Genomic DNA, 24,715 nt, shown 5'->3' on the forward strand with positions numbered 1-24,715 from the left:
TAAAAGGTTACTCAAAACATATAGCTTACCTAACACTTCAGTCAATTAGGCTGGGATTTTCCAGCCCCTCCACACACCGCCAAGATCTTCCAGCACTGTCAGAAGTCAACTGACGTTTGGCTGACCTGCCGCATTCCCTACGGTGGGTCTCGCCGCAGCGGGAGTAGGAAATCCCAGCCTTAAATTTCTTCAGTAAAGCCATGTTTGCAATTTAAAAATGTACATTCCATGTTTTAAAACCACTGAACGCAAAAGTATTCTTGCCACCTGGCAAAATCTATCCAACACTTCTCAAAAAAGGTGGCAATTGAAAAACAGTTTTTGTGAAAATAAACAATTGCACCCAAAGTGGTTTATGACCCAAGCTTGTAACTTGAGCTGTAGGTGAACATTTATTTACTTGTCTTTTGAAAGAAAATAATCAGAGATACATGAGAGCCAAAGCCCTTCCAAAAATGTTTTGATTTTGATGCTGGACTTTCGAAACTACATCAAACAAGAGCAGTGCATTTTTTGCCAACTAAAAAGGTCAGATTCAAAACTACAATGCTTGCCATTTAGGAATTAATTGTTTTCTTTGTGTTTTTTTTCCACTGAGTACAAAGAGAGATGGAAGCAAGAGAAATAATTAATGTCCTTTTTCAAAATGCCAACCAGCAAATGGAAGTGACCAATGGACCATTCTAATTAGGGCTGCAAACAGCAAATTCTTGAATTCTGCACACACCTTCCAGGTGCTGGCCTATTCCTTCACTGTGCCAATAACTGTTGCTGACAAAGAAAAGAAGCCCCTTGAAAGAAATTCAGGGCAACAACTGACAAGACTGCCCCATCACACTTCACTGTAAAATGACCTGGACTGAAGAAGCGACCTTTGTGCATCATTTTTAAACTAAACCTCACCAATCCAAGAGACAAAAACAAATGTCACAGAAAAGAATGGGGATTACGGGCCAGATCATTATGGTCATTATGAAGACTGCGCCTTGCGCTGAGGCAAGGTGATCCAGCAAGATATCAACATCTTTTCTTGGAAAATTGACTGTATGCAACCTCACATAATGGGTAACTATTGGGGAAAAAAAACAGAAGTTGGACAACTCTCCGGACAGACTCAACAAAGGACGCAGAACATAACATGCTTTCAAATGAAGCTCCATAGAGCACTGCAGCTTGTCAGTGTGGAAGAAGAGCCCACTAATTGTTGGAAGGAGATTTCAGAAAGAAAAAGAGAGAGAGAGAGAGAGAGTGTGTCTGAATGATCATCAGGAAAATAATCTACCTCCACAGAAGCCGACCACTTCTGTTGACTATATGATCACAATCTACCTGCATGGAAAAGGTATGATGCAACGTTCTGAAACTTGATATCAGTGAAGAGCTGGGAATAGTCTAATGCAACATAGAAGCATAGAAACCCTACAGTACAGAAGGAGTCCATTCAGCCCATCAAGTCTGTACTGACCACAGTCCCACCCAGGCACAACCCCCATATCTCTATATATTTGATCTACGCATCTCAGGACACTAAGGACAATTCTTAGCATGGCCAATCAACCTAACCCGCACATCTTGGACTGTGGGAAGAAACCGGAGCACCCGGAGGAAACCCACACAGACACGGGGAGAATGTGCAAACTCCACACAGCATCTCCTGGGCACAGGGGTACGAGAAAAATATGGACCTGTGAGTTATGGACATCGAGGGACTGGCATCAACTGTCTACATTTTGCAGGTGTTCGTATTTCACAAATGGTCAAGTATGTAGTATTCTACGTAATTCGCAAAGAACAAATACAACCCGATGCATGCTTGGGAGGCTGGGGTTAGGAGGCGGGGTGGGATGGCGATTCTAGAAATCAATAGTTAGGTCTGTCCATCAAAGTCTGGAACTGTTAGAGGTGTTTTAGAGAAGGCAGATGTGGTGATATTCAGAGGTTCGGTGTGGGACACCCAATTAATGGAGCACTGACCTTTAGAATAAGACAGGTTGGACCACCCATCAAGAGAAGAACAACACCTAGTGAAACAATCAATCAAGGTCCTGGGCAAAGCAATGGCAGCAGAACAAAACAGGTATCTCAGATCGAGCTGTGCAATCAGTTGGAGGAAACAAAAGATTGAAATTCAAACGCATTAGTGCACACCTGGAGCCACAGTCTGATGCCAACTCCCTGCCCAAGCTTGTTGTCCAACATAAGATAGTGGAGCATTTGTATCATTATCATCAAGGGCAACTGGAGCTGAATTAACCAGTGGCAGCATTTTCATATGGGTTCATGCCAGATAAAACTGTCTGAACCATATGTCAAAGCCTTCATCAATGGCCCATGTTTTTAAAGTGCAAAATAATCTAAATAAAGAAGCTTGGCACATTGAAGGTTGACAGTAGTCCATAATTTGCTTGTGTCTGCCATTTCAGTGTTCCTCTTTCATCTTTGATAATATATAATATATGCATTTCCTATCACAGAAGTGCTGTTGAAGATTTTCATCTCCTACTCATCAGGAAATATGCAAGAAGACCAAATTTCAAAGGGTACAATAAGTTACATTTCAAGAAAAAGGATGCTGATTGGTTGGCAAGTCAGTACTGAATGGTCCAGATATTTCCATGGCAAATGCTTCAGGGAGGTATTCCTCATGATTTTGTTTATCCAATTAAACGTTGCAGTGTCTGAACATATTCCTTTTACCTCCAGAAGGCAGGTCATACCATATAAATATATGTACCTCTAGCAACCCCATGTGAGCTACATTGCCAGCCTGGCTGATTACCTTAAATTGGTTGTTAGTAACATTCTGAACACACTCAGGATTGTTCAGCAAATGCTCCCCAATTGCAGAATCTCATCTTACAATAGACATTATATTCTGAGTTTTGCAAGTAAGGGATGGTTGAGTACAGTCAGTGCACTGCCTATCGCAAACAGCTGAAGAGATATGCAGTTTGATACGATTCCCCCCATCACTGGGATGAATGGTCTACATGTCTGGCATCGCAGCCAGAATGAAATTCATATCACACATTATTCATTTGTGTGCTAAGCAGAATGTCTTTTTGATTTGACAGCAGTACCTTGTCATTGGAAAGCACCATTCGTGTTGCCACTGCAAAGTAGCAGCATGAAATGGCTATTATCATCCGTTGCTGAAATTGCATTGCATCATAGAGTCATACAATGCAGAAGAGGCCCTTCGGCCCATCGAGTCTGCACCGACACATGAGAAACGCCTGACCTCCCACCTCATCCTATTTACCTGCGCTTGGCCCATAGCCTTAAATGTTATGAGTGGCCAAGTGCTCATCCAAGTACTTTTTAAAGGATGCGAGGCAACTCGCCCTCCCAGGCAGCACATTTCAGATCATCACCAATCTCTGACTAAAAAAGTTCTTCCTCACCTCCCCCCTACACCTCCTACCCCTCACCTTGAGCCTAACCTTTCAACTAAGGGGAACAGCTGCTCCTTATCCATTCTGTCCATGTCTCTCATAATCTTGTTCACCTCGATCAGGTTGTCCCTCAACCTTCTTTGTTCCAACAAAAACAACCCAAGTCTATCCAACCTCTCTTCATATCATAGCATAGCAATCCATGTTACAACTGTACAAAACGCTGGCGCAGCCACACTTGGAGTATTGCGTACAGTTCTGGTCGCCGCATTATAAGGAGGATATGGAGGCATTGGAAAGGGTGCAGAGGAGGTTTGCCAGGATGTTGCCTGGTATGGTGGGAAGGTCTTATGAGGAAAGGCTGAGGGACTTGAGGTTGTTTTCATTAGAAAGAAAGTTGAGAGGTGACCTAATTGAGGCATACAAGATGATCAGAGGGTTAGATAGGGTGTATAGTGAGAGCCTTTTTCCTTGGATGGTGACGGCTAACACAAGGGGACATAACTTTAAATTGAGGGGTGGTAATTATAGGACGGATGTCAGAGGTAGGTTCTTTACTCAGAGGGTAGTAAGGGCATGGAATGCCCTGCCTGCAGCAGTTGCGGACTCGCCAACTTTAAGGGCATTCAAATGGTCAGTGGATAGGCATATGGATAACATTGGAATAGTTTAGGTTAGAGGATCATTAGATTGGTTCCACTGGTTGGCGCAACATTGAGGGCTGAAGGGCCTGTACTGCACTGTAATGTTCTATATGTGCCAACATGTTCTGAATCTGTATTCCTTGAGCTTATGAACTTGGTAACCCCACTCAGCTGATTTTAGCTTTCACTAACACATTTGTTGGTATCCATAAGAAACACATTTTCAGTGGAATGGCCCATTACCTCCTTCCTGCCCTTGTATATTTCTGATACATAGATGGCATTCCCTTACACAGCTTAATGTGCTCCATCCCACACTCAAATTCACCTGTGAAAGAGAACAGTCTAATGAGCCTCTTTTCCCTTGACTTGCTAGTTCAGAAATCTGCTGTTGGGTTCTCACCTACTGTCTACCTCAAGCCTATATTCACTGGGCAATATATGCATCGGGATTTCTACAGCTCCGTGCACTACAAGATTAGAATTATTGGAAATCTCATAAATAGGGCCCCAGCTATTTGCTCACATATCCCCCTCACAGGACCAGGCTTTGCTGTAGTCCTAATGTAATTATGGTAAAACTACAAACAGTAATCCGAAGTACTGACCGTTTGACATTTTGATTTTTAGCTGAATCTGACGTAAGCTTCTGCTTGCTGCGCAGGTGGAGAATTCCAAACCCACAGGAGAGGATTTGCTCATTGCCTTCACGAATCTTCGCAATAGCCACCACTTCCACAATGATTGCAATGTGGCTGCAGTTGAGGGATGTATGGAAGTAAACTGCCTGACAGAGACACAAAATAATGAGAAAACGTTACAACTTTTAAACCACTCCTTCTGTCCCCACTAACGATCTCCTCTGACAACTGCTCCAGATTCATCTTATGAAAATTATAGCTGCCTGCTAGGATAATTTTATGAACCTATCTAACTGTATCTCCCAGTTTTCTTTCAGAACGTAACAACTTAATACAGACATACAGCATTTTCTAATTTTTCTCACTTGAATTAATCTGTAAATTGGATTGGATTTGATTTGATTTATTATTGTCACATGTATTAGCACACAGTGAAAAGTATTGTTTCTTGCGTGCTATATAAGCAAAGCATATTGGTCGTAGAGAAGGAAACGAGACAGTGCAGAACGTAGTGTTACCGACATAGCTAGGGTGTAGAGAAAGATCAACTTAGTGCAAGGTAGGTCCATTCAAAAGTCTGATGAACTTCTGAAGTCTGAAAAAGCGAAGAAGCTTTTCTTGAGCCGGTTGGTACATGACCTCAGACTTTAATATTTTTATCCTGACGGAAGAAGGTGGAAGAGAGTGAATTTCTGGGTCAGTCCAAAGAAATGCAGGTTAAGTGAACTGTCCATGCTTAATTGCCCCTCAGTGTGTAAATTGGGGGATTAGTGGGGTAAATGCACAGGGTAACAGGGATAGGGCAGGGGATGGGCCTAGGTAAGATGCTCTATCACAGAGTTGGTGCAGGTTCAAAGGGCCAACAGCCTCCTTCTGCACTGCAGGGATTCTATGATTCAGTGTTGGCAATGCTGAGAAATGGGACAATTCTCACAACAGTCCAAAGATCATCACTACCCTAATCAGGCAAAGCTTGCCAAGGTGAATTACCCCATTACTGTTCCAATGATGTGCTTTAGATCCAATTTCAAAAGAGAGTTCCTTACCATACCAATGTACTGCTTTAGTATCCCACATTAGCCAGCTACGTGGTTTTTATGCTACATTGGACTGTTTTGTGGCATGGGTTCATAATAACAGGAAGTGATTCAGACCCAGGTTCATTTCATTTAGGAATCAAAGAGTCATAGAAGATCTACAGTGCAGAAAGAGGCCATTTGGCCCATCAAGCCTGCACCAGCAATAACCCCAACCAGGCCTTAACCCCGTGTATTTACCCTGCTAATCCCCCTGACATTCCCCAACCTAACGCACACATCTTTGCACCGTGGGAGGAAACCAGAGCACCCAGAGAAAACCCACACAGACATGGGGAGAATGTGCAAACTCCACACAGACAGTGATCCAAGGCCAGAATTGAGCCCAGGTCTCTGGCGCTGTGGAATAAATACATGAGACAGCAATGCTAACCACTCTGCCACCATGTATCATCAGTTCTGGCTGGATGCAAATCCTATTGATGCAGGTAAAAAAAAAGCACGTACCATCCTGTCTCACCCAGGGTAAACTTGTGTTACTTTTATAAATTGACTCTTATCAAAACAAGAGGTACTGGGTATCAATCAGCAGAGGTCCCTAAACCCTGACAGGTCATCAGGGTATGTAATGCATTGGATGGGAGCTCTCTTACTCCCATAGGTCACACGAAATGGCCAACTGTTAACTTTTGCCAGTGCTAGACCCAGACTTTAATCAGACCTAGACCTAAATCAGGCTTCTTTCAATAAACTCAGAATAATTGATTAGAAAAAAACTTATTTTTTAAAGCAAATTAAAAAACCAGTAACACCCCTTTTAAAATCCCAAAGCACATGCTCACACATGTACATAAAACAAATGGCAAGACAAATTAGATCTCTGCAGAGACTGACATAAGAAAACACCTTATGAAGAAAAGATCAATTTCAAAAAGGCCTTGACACTTTTGATTTGCATGCGAAGGCTGAAATTCCTTTCCAAAAGAAAGTCTTTGTTGCTTATCACAGTTTTGCAGGCTTTCAAATACAGACAAGTTATACTGAGATATGAATTGTCAGGCTGAAGGTGAACACCCACTCTGAACTGCAGGCAATGCAGACAGTGAGAAAGAGGGACAGTAAAAAGTCTCACAATACCTGGTTAAAGTCCAACAGGTTTATTTGGTAGTAAATGCCACTAGCTTTCGGAACGCTGTTCCTTCGTCAGGTGAGTGGGGAGTTCTGATCACAGACCGTGATCAGACTAGTGGCGTTTACTACCAAATAAACCTGTTGGGCTTTAACCGGGTGTTGTGAGACTTCTTACTGTGTTTAACCCAGTCCAACGCCGGCATCTCCATGTCAGTGAGAGAGAGGGACAGAGAGGGGGCAATCTTCCTTCACAGTTTCCTTACAAGACACTGACAAATTAAAAAAAGGACAGATTGAGACAGAATTTCTCCCAGAACCAGGTGTTTTTCAACCAATCAGCAACTTTTTTATTTTAGCTCAGCTGAACAAAAACAACTCTCATCACCCCAGTTGGCTTAATGGTCATTTGGCTGAAGTCATGTGATTTTTTGGAGAAAAGCAGCTGACTTACAGATTCAAGTGAACAAAGAACAGCACAGCACAGGAAACAGGCCCTTCGGCCCTACAAGCCCGCGCCGCCCATTTTAACACTCAGCGAGTGCCTTATTCAAGTCTTTCATCGATCGATGTTTTTGTCTACCTCTAATCTCCACAATAAAGGGGGTGCAAATTTAGGGAATTACATGTACGCCAGATTAAGGGAGATCCAATTCAGGGACAATTTATTGAACTTGTAACATTCTAGAAACAAGCTCAGGAGAGAGTGTCCAAATAATTCAGTGCCTTTCCAATTATTTTAGAAACATCAGCTGGACTTTTCCGGCCGTTCACACCAGCGGGATTCATGGGTCTGGCAGGCAGAGAGCCCCTGCCCACAGGTGTCCCACCAGCGTGGGGTGACGTCAATGGGAGTTCCCATCGACAGTGGTGGGACAAGGGAATCCTGCCACTAGCAAACAACGCACCCCCCCCCCCGCCCCCCCCCCCCCCCCCCCCCCCCCCCCCCCGCCCCCGCCCCCGCTAGCAGGAAACATGGCTGGGAGACCGGAGAATCTTGCCCATGCAGTTCTTGGTGATATGGAACCCTAGTGGGTACAGGGGCCATCGGAAGCCTACCAACAGAACTATAATCACTTATCTTGTGTTGTTGATGGGTTTCTGCCGTGCAAATATTGACTGCGGTGTTTCCCTAAATCGCAACCACGACCACACTACCTTCAAGGTCATGAAAGGAGCTTTGTAAGTACAATTATCCCCCCCATTGAATCAACATATACAGATTACACAAACCAGATGAAATGGGGTTTAAAATTAAAGAGGTATACTCAATCTTTTAACGCCCTGCGGTCACATTAACATTGATATTTTCTTGGGCAGTTGCTGCGATTGCCTGACACGGGTCATTTGCAGTCCCCTGATGTGCGAAGCAGCTTAACTGGGTAAGTATACTGACATTCAACTCTGGCTGGCAAAACGCCGTGGCATTTATTGAGAATTGAAAAGTTAGGAGTCCTCGTCCAGGCCTCACAAGGAAGGTTTGGACTGCCACCATCCCAAGGCTGTTAATCTTGATCCAGCAGTAGAACAGGTACGTGTTAAAACAGCACAAAATAGCTTCCTTATTGGTTCCATCCCTCACCACGGAGCAATAGAATTGAAGCACATCTCTAAAATGCCACTTAAAGCTGTATCACTTTAACAGTAAAGAGGTTACATGCACCAGATATTGCAACAATTCATTTACTCTATATTGACCGAGATAAATAATAGCACGCTGGGATAACAAAGTGGAGGGCTTCATGAATGTTTTAGCAGTCAGTGGGTTGTCTAGACACGAATATCAGAGTAGCTATTGCGTGGCAACAAATTCCACGTCATTTACTTTTCAGTTCCCCTGAAGTGAAGCATCCAGCCACACTGCATTTTCCATCTGGTCGTCAACCAATTTCCTTCAGCCAAAAAGACAGGTTGACCTTGCCCCGCGGACATTTCTCTTCACGGTAAACCAGCAGCAAGCACAGTTCAAATATGAGCTGACTGGGTCAGAGCTTCTATCTTTTTGAACCAAAGTATTTATCCTTAACACAGTGCCCCATCAAACCACCCAACCACGAGCTAGTTAATTTCACAACAGTGGCGGGGATTCTCGGGACCACATCTGAACGAAGCTGTTGGGAAGTAGCTGCACTGATTTCATTAAAGTGTGTTCTAGAGTTGTAGAGATTTACAGAATATAAGCAGACCCTCCAGCCCAACCAGTCCATGCTGTCCTTTTTTTTAAAACCACTAAGCTAGTCCCAATTGCCTGCATTTGGCCCATATTCCTCCATACCCATCTTATCCTTGTAAATGTCTAAATGCTTTTCAAAAGACAAAATTGCACCTGCCTCTACTACTATCTCTGGCAACTTGATCCAGACACTCACCACCCTCTGTGTGAAAAAGTTGTCCCTCTGGACCCTTTTGTATCTCTCCTCTCTCATCTTAAACCTATGCCTGCTCATTTTAGATTCCCCTATCTTTGGGAAAAGATATTGACCATCTAGCTGATCTGTGCCCCTCACTGGATTACAGATAATGAACTTACAGTCTCAATTCATAGACATGTGGCAACTTTTACAGATGCACCATATAAAGCATCTTTTGCAGATGTATCACTGCTTGGTATGGCTCCTTCTCTGACCAAGACTGCAAGAAACTACAAAGGGTTATGAATGAAGCCCTGTCAAACACGCAAAACAGTCTCCCATCCATTGACTCTGTCTATACTTCCTGTTGCCTCGGAAAAGCAGTCAGCATAATCAAGGACTCCACGCATGCTGGATATTGTCTCTATCATCCTCTTCCATCAGGAAAAAGACACAAAAGTCTGAGGTCATGCACCGACCAACTCAAGAACAGTTTCTTCCCTGCTGCCATCAAGTCTTTGAATGGACTACTTTATATTAAGTTGATCTTTCTCTTCCCCCATAGCTATAAATATAACACAACACTTTGCACCCTCTCCTTTCCTTCTCTATGAACGGTATGCTTTGCCTGTATAGTGCACAAGGAACAATACTTTTCACTGTAAATTAATACAAGGCAATAATAGATGAAATCAAAAATCTAATGTGCTGACTTTGCTCTGCAGCTATTTTAGTCAGAAATGTATGATGAGTGGCTTGACACCAAAGGAAGGGTTAAAGACATGAGGATGAAAACTATGAACTAAATTTGCATAGTGTCATCAGCGTCTGTATGAACGATCGCGTACATATGCCTGTGAGAGACTAAATTATCTCCATGTATAATAAATAGGTTATTAAGCAATGTGCCACCAGAAAAATCTTGGCGTCAAATCACAGCAGTGACAGGGAAAGCTAACGGGCAAGACATTTAGATCAGTTTAGTATAAATAACCTTCCGTAATCTACTACTGTCAATTAATAAAAATGAACATCTGTGGTTGACAAATAGGCAGCCATGAAGAAGTAACGCTTTATTCAACCAACTGGCGTAATCTGAACAGAGGGTCCCTCTGGCAATAATTTAGTCTTTACCAAAATTTCAACAGCAAAATGCTCAACCTAAAATGAATGTTCCTTTAACAGTCAAAGGTTGCTGTAATTCAGGGTCATCCTTCTAAAGTTAGATGAGGAAATTAGTCATAAAAGCCTTATGTAAATTCAAGGAATTAGACCTCGAATGCAATGCTGTTTGTACATCAAAGCTTCTGGATTAGCTAAACTGTACTGAAAGCCATTTTCACATCATAATTAACAGCTAAGATCAAACACAAAAAGCTCAGTTACAGACTTCAAGTTAGCATGCCATCTTTTTGACATATAAAATTGTAATCATCTGTCCAGGATTGAGGTTCACGTTAATATTTTCTGGTGCTGACGGAGGTTTCTGTAAGCTACCAGCATCAAGCACATTTTGCTAATGTAGTTTAAAATTTCATTTGCCTGACCCACAGCAGAAAGGCTTCCTTGCTGGAAGCTCGCATGGTGGCTAAATATAATAGAAAGAATACAAAACTGCAACTATACAACACCTTTCATGTGAAACGTCCCAATGTGTTTAAGGCAGGGAAAGAACTTTCTACCATCAGACCCTGGAAGGGATGAAGGTGGGCTTTGCAACACAGCACTGAGATGGAAGACTTAGGCAACAAACACACAATAGCCCTTTGAGAGTCAGCGAACGTAAGGGACCCAAGGTGGTGGTGGCTGGGCCAATCCAGGAATGGATCATAGCACCAGTTTCTTTTGGTCATCCCCCCCCATTCGCTTTCAGAGTTTTGCTATTTCTTTCCTTTCTTGTTTTGTGGGTTGGCAAGAGTGGTTCTGTTCAACACACGTTAGTCAAATGAACAGATACATGGCAGGTGCAATGTGGCTCAGTGAGTTGAGCTCTTGTTTTTGAATCAAAAGTTGGCTGGTTCAAATCCCCCTCCGGAGATTTTAGGGTGGCACGGTGACGTAGTGGTAGGCACTGCTGCCTCACCATACCAGGGATCCGGGTTCAAATGCGGCCCTGGGTGACTGTCTGTGTGGAGTTTGCACATTCTCCCCGTGTCTGCGTAGGTTTCCTCCGGATGCTCTGGTTTCCTCCCGCAGTCCAAAGGTGTGCAGGTTAGGTGGACTAGCTATGCTAAATTGCCCTGTGGTGTCCCACAACGTGGAGGTTAGGGGGATTAGTGGGGTAAATACATAGGGTTATACAGGTAGGGCATGGGTAAGATGCTATGTCAGAGAGTTGGTGAAGCTCGAATGGTCTCCTTCTATACAGTGCAGAGGGAGGCCATTCAGCCCATCGAATCTGCATCAACAACAATCCCAAATATTTACCCTGATAACCGCACCCCCCCCCTGCCGAAATGAGGGTCAATTTAGCATGGCCAATCCACCTAACCTGCACATCTTTGGAGTGTGGGAGGAAACTGGAGCACCCAGGGGAAACCTACACAGACACAGGAGAATGTGCAAATTCCACACAGAGAGTGACCCAAGCTGGGAATCGAACCCAGGACCCTGGCGCTGTGAGGCAGCAGTGCTAACCACCGCATCACCGTGCTGCCCCATTCTGTGATTAAATTTAATGCTGAGAATTGTGAAATGATGTACTCGAAGAGGAAGCATCAGGAGAGAAAATAAAGTTGCACAATTTGAAATTTTGATGGAAGTATTTTCCCGTAGAGTTTGATACTGATGCCCTACATGCGAAGACAGCCCATGCCCATACAACAAAATGTTTCTTAATGAAGACTGAGGGGAATAATACCCATACGAATAATTATGGAGGTGAATAGTGGCCATATTAATAGCCCAGTGAAAAGGTTAAAAGAGACAATCCACAAAAACCTGCACAATGTTTAACTGCAGTGACATGCATATCAGGATAGTAAGCAGCTAGTTTCAGACACCTGACCTTCAGATAAGAAAGGGAAATCGATATTATAGTGTGGGGTTGTTCATGTTGTTGGCTGGGATAGACCATTAAACCAGGCGATTGGAATGGGAAGGTTTGTGTTTTAACATTCAGACGCAGCTGTAATGTTTAAGGATAATTGGAAACATACTCCATTGATACAATTAAAAATTTGATGCCAATTGGATATTATAATTAAGCAAATGTAATGTGATTGTGATTGGTTTTAATATCTGTACTTTATAAATGATGTAACCTTAATCAATATCCATGAGTGCACAGAGCTAACTCCTATGCCTTGATTCTTACATGCTAATTACTTGTAATCAAATTTGAAACTATTACTGCATGTGTATTCCTGAATTCTGTACTCTGGCCTTGAAGGTCTATGTCAGAGTCTCATATCTATAGTCTTCAATAAATCACTTTTGAACCTTTTCATAACTTTGTCTCGATACTTGAAGGGGAATGGTAGTTTTAACTGCAACAATAGATTAAACATCAAAGAAGCCCTCTTAAAGACTAGGTTCAATCTAAAAAATATATTTTATTAATGAGAAAAGAATGGCTCATGGTACAAGGCATGAAGGTATCGAGAGTGTCATTTCCATCAAGCAGCAGGAGATCCATAACTCCACAGTAGAAGGTAACATTAAGTATTCCATATCTAAGTGGCATTTCAGTTTATTTTGTTTTTTCTTTATTCTTTCACGGGATGTGGACATCACTGGAAGGACAAGCATCTATTTAAATGAGTGGCAAGAGAATCACATTTCAGTGGCTTTGGAGTCACATCTAAGCCAGATCAGGCAAGGATGGCAGATTTTCTTCCCTAAAGGACATTAGTAAACCAAATGGGTTTTTACAGTAATCAATGATAGTCATCATGGTGACCTTTACTAGGATTCGCTTTATATTCCAGCTTCATTAATCAATTTCAAATTCCACCAGCTCTTGTGGTAGATTTTGAACCCATGTCCCCAGAGCATTGGCCTGGGCCTCTGGATCACTTATCTCTAGTGACGTTACACTATGCCACTGTCACCTTTTCTTTGTTAGCAGAGTTTTTGGGAGCTCCTGTAAAATGCACCACTTTGCTGCATTGCAGGGCTTAACAACCTTTTCATTTATATAGTAATTTATCACATCTTTGGTATGTCTCCTGCTCTGCCCAAGACAGCAAGTAACTACCAAAAGTCATGAATGTAGCCCAACCCAGCACTCAAACCAGCCTCCCATCCATTGACTCTGTCTACACTTCCCATTACATCGGCAAAGCAGCCAGCATAATTAAGGACCCCACGCACCTCGGACATTCTCTCTTCCACCTTCTTACATCAGGAAAAAGATACAAAAGTCTGAGGTCACGTACCGACCAACTCAAGAGCAGCTTCTTCCCTGCTGCCATCAGATTTGTGAATAAACCTGCCTTGCATTCAGTTGATCTTTCTCTACACCCTAGCTATGACTGTAACACTACATTCTGCACAGTCTCATTTCTTTCTCTATGAAAGGTATACTCTGTCTGTATAGTGTGCAAAAAACAATTCTTTTCACTGTAAACTAATACATGTGACAATAATAAATCAAATCAAATCCAAATATCATCAAGAAATTCACCCAATTAATTATTTTCGGAATATAGTGAGTATTGTTATCCAGTCACCATAAGTCTTCTTGCAAATAATATAAAACCTTGCTGGATATAAGATGCAATTGAGAATATTTTGTCCAATAGTTGGCATTTAATAGCTTGAAAAACATTTCCTATTTTCCGAAACCACTGACATTGGTAATAGTTCTCTTTGTTAATTTGTAACTTGCGACCAAAATTAAAGCCCATGAGGTTGGAGAAACAGTGAACAGAATTGGTTGAGACAAAAAACAGAATAGTAGTGATCTGTTTCTTTTTGATGTGAAGTACATGCTTGGGTCCCTAGTATTAAGGCCATTACCCTTTTTGATGGATATAAATCATCTACTCTTGGGCACGGGGCACATTTAGATTTGTTTCCAAATAACAGCAAGCCTGAAAATGAATCACACAGTAAGGAAAATATCAAAATACTTCAGAAGGACAAAGACAGACTCAGGAAATGGGCAAACACATTGCCAGATGAATTGCAAGACAGAGAAATGCAAAACATTACATTTTGGGAGGTAGAACGAGTCTCGAGAGAATTTAGAAATTTAATGGTATACTTTTAGAGGGCATGTAGCAACATAAAGGCATGGGGTAAAGCATACTCAAATCCTTGATGGTTGCTGGATAAGTTGATAACGTTGTTAAAATAACTTCATCTGAGCACAGAAGTAAAGAGGAAAAAGAAATTGCATGTACAGAACTTCTTTCATGGTATCAAAGTGTTCTAATTTGATTGATAGGAGTGTACTTTCTGAAATATAGTCACTGATGTAATGTAAAAAATGCATCAGAGAATTTGACACACAGCAAGGTCCCAAAAGGAGCAACATGATAATGACCAAATAATCTGTTTTTGCAAAGGCAGGATATTGCAGATCCCGGAAATCTGAACTGCAAACAGAAAATGCCCCAAATAATCAGCAGATTTGGCAGCATCTGTAAAACAAAATTAATATTTCAGGTCAATGACCTTTCAAGTGATGACCTTTCCCATGATGTTGATTGAGGGATAAACATTGGCCAGGATGCTGGGATAACCCTGCTGCTCTTCTTTCAGGTACTGCCATGGGATTTTTACACCACCTGCAAGGTCACATGAGACCTCGGGCTAATGCCTCATCCAAAAGATGCCAACTCCAGCAGCACAGCACTCCTTCAGCTTAGGTCTTGTTCTCAAGTCTGTTGAGTGAGACTTGAACGATCCATGTTCTAAACCAGAGATGAGAGTACTACTAGTTAGCTAGGGCAAGGACATTATCCTAAACCTTTATAAATTATTGATCAGACCTTAGCTGGAGTAATATGTCCAAAGCTAGGCTTTACATCTCAGGAAACTGGGTATCAAGGCCTCAATGAGGGAATACAGGAGATTTACCAGAATGAAACCAGGGATGAGAGATTTCAGCTATCCAGAAAGATTAGGAAAGCTCGGATTATTTTCTTTACAGCAGAGAAAGTTATGGGGGATTTAAAAGAGGTGTTGAAGATAATGAAGGACTCAGAGTGAATAAGGCAAAGCTGTCCACTGGCAGGCAAGTCTTAAGAGGCACAATCTGATTATGTCTCTTTGTAACTTACTGGTCCCAGTTATGTGATTTTCTGCATCTCCCAATTTAGTTTTAATTCTAAATTTCAACACACAATTCTTCACACAAGTAATTGATACACATGTTAAAAAACTCAGGTTGTATAGATCACCATGCATCATATTTTGATTTGATCTATTGCCACATGTATTAACATACAGTGAAAAGTATTGTTTCTTGCACACTATACAGACAAAACATACTGTTCATAGAGAAGGAAAGGAAAGTGTGCACAATGTAGTGTTACAGTCATAGTTAGGGTGTAAAGAAAGATCAACTTAATGCAAAGTAAGTCCATTCAAAAGTCTGATACCAGCAGGGAAGAAGCTGTTCTTGACTCGGTTGGTATGTGACCTCAGACTTTTGTATCTTTTTCCCGACGAAAGAAGGTGGAAGAGAGAATATCCAGGGTGTATGGGGTCCTTAATTATGCTGGCTGCTTTGCCAAGGCATCGGTAAGTGTAGGCAGACTCAATGGATGGGAGGCTGGTTTGCGTGATGGAATGGGCTACGTTCACGACCTTTTGTAGTTTCTTGCGGTCTTGAGCAGAGCAGGAGCCCATACCAAGCTGTGATACAACCAGAAAGAATGCTTTATATGGTGCATCTGTAAAAGTTGGTGAGAGTCGTAGCTGACATGCCAGATTTCCTTGGTCTTCTGAGAAAGTTGGTTGATATTTGTCATTCAGAGTGCATTCCCTAACACTTGGTCTCCTACATGCCAAACAATTACCAACCCTTTTCAGAAGATTACCTCCCATTCCACGTGCTCTCATTTTTGCTAACAATCTCTTGTGAAGAGCTTCATCAAATGCCTTCTAGAAGTCCAGAGAGATAAATTCCATAGATACTTCCCCATACATCTTATTAGTGACTTCCTTCAGCAAGATGAGCCAGTCATGATATCTCTCTCTGCATGGGCATTGGTGACCATGGACTCCCATGTTAATCTTGCCCGAGAGGTGTGACTCACGTTTGTTGGTGGTACGTTCATCCAATTTGTGAAGCCCTTGAGAAAGGTCGTTCTTTGTCTACCTCAATTTTTTCCATCAGCATCAGACTTTCTAAATCACGAGTTCTTCTTACGTGACCTACATTTGACACGTGCTGCCAATACTCTATGATCAGCTCAAAATTGCTCAGTTACTCTGTTCCTAGTGATAGATTCAGTGTTCATTATGGGTGAAGGTGCAGTCACTGCATGATATTCCACAGTGCCTGCATTAGTGGGAGGAGAGGTACCTCATAGTGGATGGGTTTTAGAAGAACAAGACTATTCTTTGCAAATTTTGCTGACCTGTTGGAGAGATTGCCACATGAAAAGGAACAGCAGCATGTATCTTTCGCCCTGCCTCCAGTTTCCCAGCAAGAAGAAAGTGAGATACAAGGCAGAAATAATGAAAATGTGTGGGCAAAAGGGCAACCTTTATGCTGGAAATGGTATTTCTCTAAAGATACAACAATTATCATTTAAGGCTTGTGTCATGCTTTCTGAGCCCATGGATAATGCATATTTAAGTGAAGAACACATGAATACACCTTGTTAGTGACACCAAATCGCTCCACCCTCATTTATAGATAAATACAAAGGAGCCCTTAGGCCAAAATACATCCACCCTCCTTAGGTGTAGCTCCCTCAGTGGAACCTATTGGGCCCTCAACCATTTACAATTTAAATTGCTTGGATGAAGGTACAGAATGCATCATAGTAAACGTTGCTGATAATACAAAAATAGGCAGAAAACAAGTTGAAAGGAGGAGACAGAGTTCGCGAAAGAATTAAATTGGTTAAGAGAGTGGGCAAAATTTGACAGATGGAGTAAAATGAGGGAAAACTTTGGAAGGAAGAATAGAAAAGCCAAATATTAAGGTTGAACAGGTTAGGGCTTTATTCCCTGGAGCGTAGAAGAATGAGGGGAGATTTGATAGAGGTGTACACAATTATGATGGGTATACATAGAGTGAATGCAAGCAGGCTTTTTCCACTGAGGCTAGGGGAGGAAAAAAAACCAGAGCACATGGGTTAAGGGTGAAGGGGGAAAAATTTAAAGAAAATATTAGGAGGGGTTTCTTCACACACAGAGTGGTGGGCGTATGGAATGAGCTGCCAGATGAAGTGGTGAATGCGGGCTCACTTTTAACATATAAGAGAAACTTGGACAGGTACATGGATGAAAGGGGTGTGGAGGGATACGGTCCAGGTGCAGGTCAGTGGGACTAGGCAGAAAAATGGTTTGGCAGAGCCAAGGGCCAAAAAACCTGTTTCTGTGCCGTTATGTTCTATGGTTCTATATTGTTTCAATGGAGAGAAACTACAGGGCAGAGGGATCTGGGTGTCCTCCTATATGAATCACGACAAGCCAGCATGCAGATCCAGTAAATAATTAGGAAGACAAATGGAATGTTGGCCAAGAGTGGAGTCCAAAGACTTTATACATGTATAGGGCATGAGTAAGACCAACTGCATCCAGTTTTGATCTCCTTATTTAAGGAGATGTACTTGAAAGAGAAGGTTCAATGGATCAATTCCCAGGATGAAGCGATTGCTTTATGAGGAAGGAATTGAGCAGGTTTTGCCTATACCCATTGTGGTTTAAATGAATATGGGGTAAACATATTGAAACATGAGAGATTCTGAAGAGGCTTGAAAGGAGAGCTGCTGAGAGGATGTTTCCCCCGGTGGAATAATCTAGTACCAAGGTTTCAAATAAGAGGTCTCTTATTTGCAGCAAGGAGGTTTTTCTCTTGAGGTTTGCTAATCTTTGGAACCTTCCATTCCAGAAAGTACTGGAGGCTGGGGTCACTGAATATTTTCAAGGATGACTTTGAGACGGATTTTTGGTCTACAAGGTTGTCAAGAATCAGGGGGGACAGACGGGAAAGTGGAGTTGAGGCCATAACAGGATCAGCCAAGACCTTATCAAATGGATTTGCAGGCTTGAGGGGCCAAATGGCCTACTCTAATTTCTCTTGGCTTCTGTCTATAGCGAGCTGCTTCCACTATCCAGCCTGCCTGCTGTAGCTTCACTCGATTGAGCCTCTCAAAATTATAAAACCGCCGATAAACTGACATCGTTTGCACGAGGGTTCACTGCCCTGTGACAATTTCCTACATTTAACTGGGATAAAAGCTTTTATGATGTGCCGTAATGAGTTTCAATAAGTGCATAGAAAAATTAACCAGAGATTGTGGTTTTTCATTGATCTATGGGATGCATTCAGTTACCTTCACTGCCTAAACAATGGGTGGTCATTCATGCAATTCAGTTCCATAGCCTGTTAATTGAAATGTTGCTTCTTTTCACTCTGGGAGAAAAAAAACTGATGCGGGTAAAAACCTATGGCTGGTGCAAGAGCTAAGCACAAGCCCACTGCAAGACCAAGGGGCAACGAGTGATATCAAAGAACAACACAGCATGGGAAACAGGCCCTTCGGCCCAACGAGCCCGTGCCACTATTTCAACATTTTGAGTCCCCTCTCCACCATGACCCTTGTCTACGTTTACGGCACTCCACACTGGAAACCAGATTGAGGGGAGACTAATTTAGGGACAATTTGTTACACCAATCAGCCTAAGAGCACATGTTTGGGGTGTGGGAGGAAACCGGAGCACCCGGAGAAAACCCACGCAAGCATGGGGAGAATGCGCAAACTCCCACAGACACTGGCCCAAATCCATGTACCTGCACAGCAAACAGTGATAGTCACTGAGCTGTCGTGTTGCCCAGCATCTGGTCCAGTTTAAGCGTACACTAATGACGTGAAGCACTAGGCTACTCTCGAAACATCCAAAAGCAGCCCTCGTACGACCCACCGCGTGTATGCCCCTTGTTGGGCAACAAGGCGGACCGAAGCACTGTGGATTCAAACAGAAAAACATCAATAACATGCACATCCTTATGCAAACCTTAATATCAATAGCCACTGGCATCCCAAGGAGAAAATAGTCACGTGCTGCACATAGAGTATTCTCCAAAACTCTCTCAAAAGCAAACAATTTTGTGCAGCAGTACATTTAATGGCTACATCTAAACTGAGAATGCCTAATGCCACGGTTTCTAAAACACTAACCCTGATCCCTGAGGGAGGCAGGATGACAGAATTATTTCCAGCCTTAAATATGTACTAAAATGTTTATAGGAGCAATGTAAAAGAGAATCTAAAAAGCCCTGAAACGAAGTTATTTGAAAGGTACCGCTTGTGCAATTTAATGGTAGATCCAAGTCTAAGAAAGCGGAACAAAACCAGTTTGTGGATAATTAATCTCATCTGACAATTACTGCAGTGTTATATTGTTTTAGCAATTACCGAGTTATCATCATGAAATATATTATCACGTCCAGTTCACATTAATGTGGTCAATCTTTTTTGTCAATGTTGTCACTACGAGTCGAAATATCCGTGCTTGCAAAAACACAACGACTAGCAAATTACAGTACAACTGCTCTGGGACCTTATTAAACTGGTACTTCATAAAGTCCTGCAGAAAGAAAAGGTGTAGCGGTTGAAAAACCACTTGCTTTTTTCACTCCCCCCACAAGTCCACATGTAATCTGAGACTTTGAAGTTGATGTAATAGCACGTGCATCTCCAGAAAAGGTGTCAATGCTAAGTACATTTACAGGCACAGAAGCCCATTTCACAAATATTTAGTGCACCAGAAATCCAGTGAGCCAGACTGCTTATCTGCATTTGACAGCAATATGGAGCGAAGGGATAAACAGCTTTAAAAATGGTTTGAAGAAAACCAGTTCTTTATGCATTCAGCTTGCGTCACCTGTAAAATACTTGATTAAAAAAAAAATGATGTTCCATGGTTTCTTCTCTTTGCTGTGTAAAATATTCAATTTGAATCGCGTAATTGTAGTTAATGGCATAATTAAAATTTGCCCAGTACAAGAAGTGCTGTACGTGGATTGCTGCATTTATTCAGGTGGAATTGGTGATAAAGTGGCACAACACATGTTAATCGCCAGCCTTGCACTGTGTTTAAACAGAACATGTCATTTTGAACAGCTGCACTTGACAAGTGGATCAAGACAGCAAGCTGTTGACAGGTGTCTCATTGTAGCGGGTGCTCTCAGTTGAAATGTTTTTCTGAATCGTGCACACATGCATCCTTTTTAGCCAAGATGTTCCCCCCCCACCAACCACCATATCCCTCCCCAATGTTCCACACCACTGTTCAATTCACTTTAACAGTCACATCCCCAAAGAGACTGAAGATCAAGTATATTTCGGCAAAAGCAGACAGCCTGAAACAGGCAATACTCTGAATTTTATAATCAGACCATAGGGAGCAGCACAGTTACATAGTGGTTAGCACTGCTGCCTCACAGCACCAAGGACCCGGGTTCAATTCCAGCCTTGGGTGACTGTCGATATGGAGTTTGCACATTCTTTTTGCATCTTTGAGAGTTTAGTCTGGGTGCTCTGGTTTCCTCCCACAGTCCAAAGATGTGCAGATTAGGTGCATTGGCCATGCTAGATTGCCCCTTAGGTACCCAAGAACTGTATGTTAGCTGGATTAACCATGGTAAAGGCAAGGGGTAACAGGGATATGGCAGAGGTGCGGGCCTGGGTAGGACAACCTGTCAGAGAATTAGTGCAGAATCGAATGACCTCTTCTGCACACCAAGGATTCAATGAATTGCTCAATGAGAAAAACCAAGGGCAGAATGTGGTGGTGGTGGGTGGGATAAATGATATAAATCACTGCTAGGTGATAGGATAGCTTCTCGTGCCCAACTGGCGTGCTCGTGAGCTGCTCTTCAAATCACATTATGGGATAGTCATTGATACATCCACCCTGCCATCACTTCATGCATTCGAAGGTCCTAGAACTATATGTAAACACCACCCAAACAATATTCACTCTCTGCAGCCCAGCTGTGCGCTCTGGATTTCCTAAGATGACCCCCTCAGGAGAAAGAAGCCAAACGTCCCCAGATTCAGCCACAATCCCTGGTGGCTCTCCTCAACGCCATGAACAAATGTCATGATGTTCTCTTCCCAAGGGACAGAACCAGAAGGTCAAACAACCTCACCTTGCCAGGCTAGAAGGGGTTTGCAGTGGAAGTCTGTGCCGCTGGGAACCAAAAAAGAAATGCCCTGCAGTTCAGGAAGAAGGTGAATGATCCAATCTGTGCTGCCAGAGTAAATTAATCTTCAGCTCACTCCGAAGTCACACTCTCACAATGGCAGCAGGCACTCAAAGGGTCATAACTGCTCTTGGATCTCACACACAAATAATGAAGGAGACATCAACACCGAATGTCTCTCTCACACTTCAATCACCACCATCTCATTGGTTATTCTGCACAAACAGTACCTTCAGTCCTTACTGGGGAGAGCTCAGCACTCACAGGGGACAGGCATATAGGTTAGGTGAATTGGCCATGGTGAATGTGCAGGGGATAGGACAAGGGACTGGAATGGGCCTGGATAGAATGCTCTTTCAGAGAATTGGTGTAGACTTGATCGGCCAAATGGCCTCCTTCTGCACTGTAGGGTTCTATGCTTCCCAACCTCTCCTCCATCTCTTCACATCACATTCCATCCACTTGTCTCCAACAGGAGGGAGAGATCCCAGATGGGAAGAGGAATGGCGAACACCAGGAGCTCACTATCTTCGAGGAAGAGGCAGTCCAGTTGGCTGGAGTAGACAGGGATCGCTTTTATGGTGAAGGTAAGATCGACTTCCCCCAGCAACTCAGTACAGATGAGCCCTCCATGAGTTGGTCACATCCTGACATTCATAGTGATTGACAAATTATGGTTCAGGTCAGAAACTCCAAAGTATATTACAATGTCCACCAGATTTATAGATTTTGCCTCTTGAATTTGGCTAGAATAAGCATGAGCTGTTTCATTTCAGTTATGATTTAAATGACCCACTAGGAAGCTTTTATCAAACAAAGTTTATCGTATGTGTTAACTATATTCTTAAATAAGAAAATTAGGAAGAACTTTTATCAATTACAAACCAGAAACAGAACAACCACTACAATATATAGCCCTTAACAGATATATCTAATGTGTTCTAAGTAAACCAATCCCATAGACAAAAAAACCCTTTTCACAGGTTTAACACAGCAAAAACTAATGCTCACGTAATACTGGACTTGGGTCCTTTGGATGAAGTCTGCAGTTCTCTAGACAGACTTAGAACAATTTGAAATCAGAACAGCTTCCCAAAACACCAGGGACTCAAGGCCAGCCACCAATAGCTGATTTACCCCTTCAGAAAGGCAAAATCTTTCTTTCAGATGACTAGCAGAATTTCCAAATCCTAGGAGAAAGACTTCTTTTCAGCTTGGTATCCTGTCTAAAACTAAAACTCAAGCTAAATAGCAGCTCAGAATGAAAATGAAAGAACTCCTGTCACATGACCTGCCAACCAGCTTTTCTCCTAACAATGCAGAGGCATAAACATCCCAGTAAAAATAAAAAGAGTCTCATAGACAGCCCGGCAACAATGAGAAAAACAAACTGAAAAGGTCTGCTTACAACTGCAGAATGCATGATTTAAAGAAAACACTTCTTAAAGGTACACTAATGTCACAGACATGCACTGTTGCATTCTGTTAATTCATGAACTACATCTGTCTTCTCTGCCTTACAGGCACTAGCAGGTCAAGAACCCATTCTGCTAATTCTCCAGCCTTCCCCAAAAGCACTGGTACCCAGAGTGATTGTTGTGAACAATTCTGCTCCCCAACTCCACCCCTCCACTCCACTGTCCCCATGCCATGCCTCAGGTGGCCCTCACCCTCTCCAATTTAAAGTCCCCCTTCCCACAACCCCCTTCTCCACTTGCCACTGAGCACTTCAAGTATCCTGTCCTTTATTACATTTTCCACATTTATAGGCTACAGATATTTCCCCCAATTTTGACTGTTCCGTAGGCTGCCCTGTACTGAGCCAGCCACTCCCAGGACCTGTGTGTAAGGCACAGACCATACCCCGCACACCATGTTGTTCATGACCCCCATCAATCAGATAGGCCTTGTCCCTCCCTGGACAGGGTCCACGACATGCAGACCATGCACAGCCCTGTTGCATGGCTCGCAAAGGACTCACTCCAACAACGTGGTCAGTAGAGTCCCAAGACTTTCTTTTAACCTCTCACCCTGACCATTCGGATTCAGCTGCAGTACTACAACTGTCCGACATTCATTCCCCCCTAGATTCTTGCAGGATTCCCCACAAGAGACTCCCCAAGTCTGTGTACCTGTTCTCTCTCGTGCAATACTTATCCCACTTTTCCCCAGCATCCCTGTCCTCCGTGCCATACTAACCACACATACCACATCCCCAAACAGATCAGACTGCATTGTGAGCAGCACACACAGTATACTGTAGTCTGAAAACCCAATACAGAAATCACTGTTACACCTGGGAGGAGCGTTTGGGAGCTGGATAGAGAGTAGGGAGTAGGTAATAGGGCAGATCCTGCACTTGCATTGAAAGGTGCTGTGGGAATGTTGGATTGAAGAATGGACTAGAACATTATGAATGGAACAGTCCCTTTCAAATGACATAAGGGCAGGGTAGGGGAAGATGTGTTTGGCAGTGGCATCACATTAAGGATGTCAAAAGCTGGAGGGGATCCATAGAACCATAGAACCCTACAGTGCAGAAAGAGGCCTTTCGGCCCATCTAGTCTGCACCGAACACAATCCCGCCCAGGCCCTACCCCCATATCCCGACATATTATACCCACTAATCCCTCTAACCTACACATCCCTGGATACTAAGGGGCAATTTCTTAGCACGGCCAATCAACCTAACCTTTGGACTGTGGGAGGAAGCCGGAGTACCCAGAGGAAACCCATGCAGACACGAGGAGAATGTGCAAACTCCACACAGACAGTGACCTGAGCCAAGAATTGAACCTAGGACCCTGGAGCTGTGAAGCAGCAGTGCTAACCACCGTGCTACCGTGCCGCCAAAATCATCCATTGGATACAATGAAGCTGTCAAATAGAAGGTGAGGAAAAGGGAAATCCTATCATGGTTCGGGGCGGGGGGGGAGCGGCAAATAGGTGGACCTGCATGAGGGGCCTGGCAACCATGGTGGTGGTGGGAGGTGGTGGGAGGTGGGGGGGGGGGGGGGGGGGACCCAGGTCACTGGGCGCTGTGAGGCAGCAGTGCTAACCACAGTGCTGCCAAGGTGCAGGCTGTTACATTGGTTCCTGCCAAGTAAAAAGGCTAGGACTCTCTGGGAGTGTTTCCATTGGTCTCCAGATTAGTGTCCAAATACAGCTCATCTACTAAT

The 24,715-nt window shown here is 43.0% G+C and overlaps 1 protein-coding gene across 1 annotated transcript in view; it reads right to left on the reverse strand.

The window, feature by feature from the left end:
• nphp4 (nephronophthisis 4) overlaps positions 1 to 24,715 on the reverse strand; it is a 406,773-nt gene that overhangs the window by 356,007 nt on the left and 26,051 nt on the right. The window contains exon 3 of the mRNA XM_080214939.1: positions 4,648 to 4,826. Coding sequence (XP_080071065.1) covers positions 4,648 to 4,826 — 179 coding nt within the window. The remainder of the gene's footprint in view (positions 1 to 4,647; positions 4,827 to 24,715) is intronic.

Source organism: Carcharhinus amblyrhynchos, chromosome 30 (assembly GCF_965287045.1).
Source record: "Carcharhinus amblyrhynchos chromosome 30, sCarAmb.v2.hapA, whole genome shotgun sequence".
In the NCBI taxonomy this organism is placed as follows: domain Eukaryota; kingdom Metazoa; phylum Chordata; class Chondrichthyes; order Carcharhiniformes; family Carcharhinidae; genus Carcharhinus; species Carcharhinus amblyrhynchos.